This window comes from Augochlora pura, unplaced genomic scaffold, assembly GCF_028453695.1.
Source record: "Augochlora pura isolate Apur16 unplaced genomic scaffold, APUR_v2.2.1 APUR_unplaced_2814, whole genome shotgun sequence".
In the NCBI taxonomy this organism is placed as follows: domain Eukaryota; kingdom Metazoa; phylum Arthropoda; class Insecta; order Hymenoptera; family Halictidae; genus Augochlora; species Augochlora pura.
In genome coordinates this window covers 1-2,049 of record NW_027583005.1, presented here as the reverse complement: position 1 = coordinate 2,049, position 2,049 = coordinate 1, and the positions used below count along the sequence as shown (strand labels likewise).

Sequence of the window (2,049 nt, the reverse complement as noted above, 5' to 3'; positions counted from 1 at the left end):
ACACGACGAAGACGAACGGACATTGATATTGCTCACCTATGAAATGGAGCGGCACGCGAGAAGACTTTATTGTGCATTTTTAACGCAGTCTGTCAGTGCTTGTACAGCTGTCTGGTTTAATTTGTCGCGATATCGCCGACATGCTGGAAAAAGCGTCTAGAACCTGTTTACGTCACGCTTATACTCGGATTATACACTTTTCAGTTCCTTGTCAAATTAAACGCCGCTCGCGCGGATCGGAAGCTGCTCGACAAATCAATTGGTATGTTAAATAAGTTGCAGTAGGATTTGGTAATTTATAATTTAATTATATACCTCCATGACAGATGATCGCTGTTCATTTTTTCGCTTAGTCGAGTGTTCAAGGAATATATTATTAGGTTCGGGAGAAGGAAATCCATTATTTTTATGTGAACTTCAAGACTTTATTTAACCTGTTAGCTGCGTACGACGTGAATACACGTCACAAGGAACTGGCAATTTCATATGTTATAATAAAAATAGATCCCCTATAATTTATGTCAAAGTGCTTACGGTAATATATTCATTTTCGCAGACTTTAGGCTAATTCTAGAACAATTATCATAAAGACTATACTCAGTGCAATCGATAAAAAGGGTAACAAAATTTATCTTCAAAATATATTGACGCAGTTAAGTGGTTGACATGTTTCCGATTGTCCGATTTAGATCAGATATGCACCGTCTTCTTCTGTAATTTGTTGCCATTTTAAAGGTACCTTCATAATGCCTATCTCGTAGATGTCTTGCCCCCTAATAGCGAAAAACTTTTGTAATCCACTTTCACAATCTTTTCTCAATGCCAATTTCTTATCATTAAGAAAGTTTTGCAATGCAAGAGAAACATGGTAATCGCTTGGTGCCAGGTCTGGACTATATGGTGGATGCATTAAAACGTCAAGCTCTTGAATTTTCTGACGAGTAATTATAGACGTATGTGGCCTGGCGTTGTCTTGATGATACACAACACCTCTCCTGTTGGTCAATTCTGGCCGTTTCTGGTCAATCCCTAGCTTCAAACGATCTAGTTGTCGACAGTAGAGATCCGAATTTAGTGTTTGACCATATGGAAGCTACTTGTAATAAATAATTCCTTTTCAGTTCCACGAAATTCACAGCAGAACCTTCTTGGCTGTTAGTCCTGGTTTCGCCACCGTCTGACTTGCTTCATTAGGCTTTGACTATGATCGTTTTCGCACAATGTTGTCGTATGTGATCCATTTCTCATCCCCAGTTACCATGCGTTCAAGAAATGGGTCGATCTCATTCCGTTTGGTCAAGACATCACAGATGGAAATTCGAACCATCATGATTTTTTGTGTTAATTGATCTGGCAACCAAACGTCGAGCTTCTTTTTAAATCCAACTTTGTGCAAATGGTTTAAAACCGTTTCATGATCGATCTTTAGCTCCTGGGCGATGCTACGACTGCTAACACGCCGGTCAACTTCGATTATTTCTGTGATTTTGTCAAGATTTTCTACGACAGGCCTACCTGTACGAGGCGCATCTTTAACATCAAAAATACCTGAACGGAATCGACGAAAACAAAATTGCGCGTAATTGGCTGTTACAGTATCGGAACCATAAACAGCATTCACAATTTCAGCCGCATGGCTTGCATTTTCACCTTTATCAAAGAAAAATTGTAAAATGTACCGAATTTTCTCTACGTGACTTCCATTTTGAACACCCTGTAGCTCGCAATTGAATGGACCATACAAAAAACAGAAGAAGAATTTTTGTAGTGCGAAATGTCACCTTTCCAACGAGCATAAATCTGGAATTGTTTGATCGATACTTGAACAGATATCGATCTCTACAGCCGTCCGTCGAAAAAATAATGGATTTCTTTCTCCCCAACGTAATATTTTCAGTGCTCTGAAAATTCCACGACCGCAGAGGGTTGAATTTCGATTCGGCCGGCGTCTCGTTTATCGTTTTCCGCTTCATTATTCTGCCGCGCGGTACTCCCCGCTCGCAGAAGCTTAACAAAGTCGTCCATAATAAGAATAACGATAATTTGTCG

General features: G+C 39.7%; 1 protein-coding gene across 1 annotated transcript; it reads right to left on the bottom strand.

Annotated features, from left to right (window-relative positions):
• Positions 1-685: 685 nt before the first annotated feature.
• Positions 686-1,327, bottom strand: LOC144477668 (histone-lysine N-methyltransferase SETMAR-like). Its single transcript, XM_078195403.1, has 3 exons — positions 1,259-1,327; positions 1,145-1,201; positions 686-1,093 (listed from the first exon to the last, which is right to left on the bottom strand). Exons 1-3 carry the CDS (start codon positions 1,325-1,327, stop codon positions 686-688), a joined length of 534 nt encoding a protein of 177 aa, XP_078051529.1.
• Between the last annotated feature and the right edge of the window lie 722 nt (positions 1,328-2,049).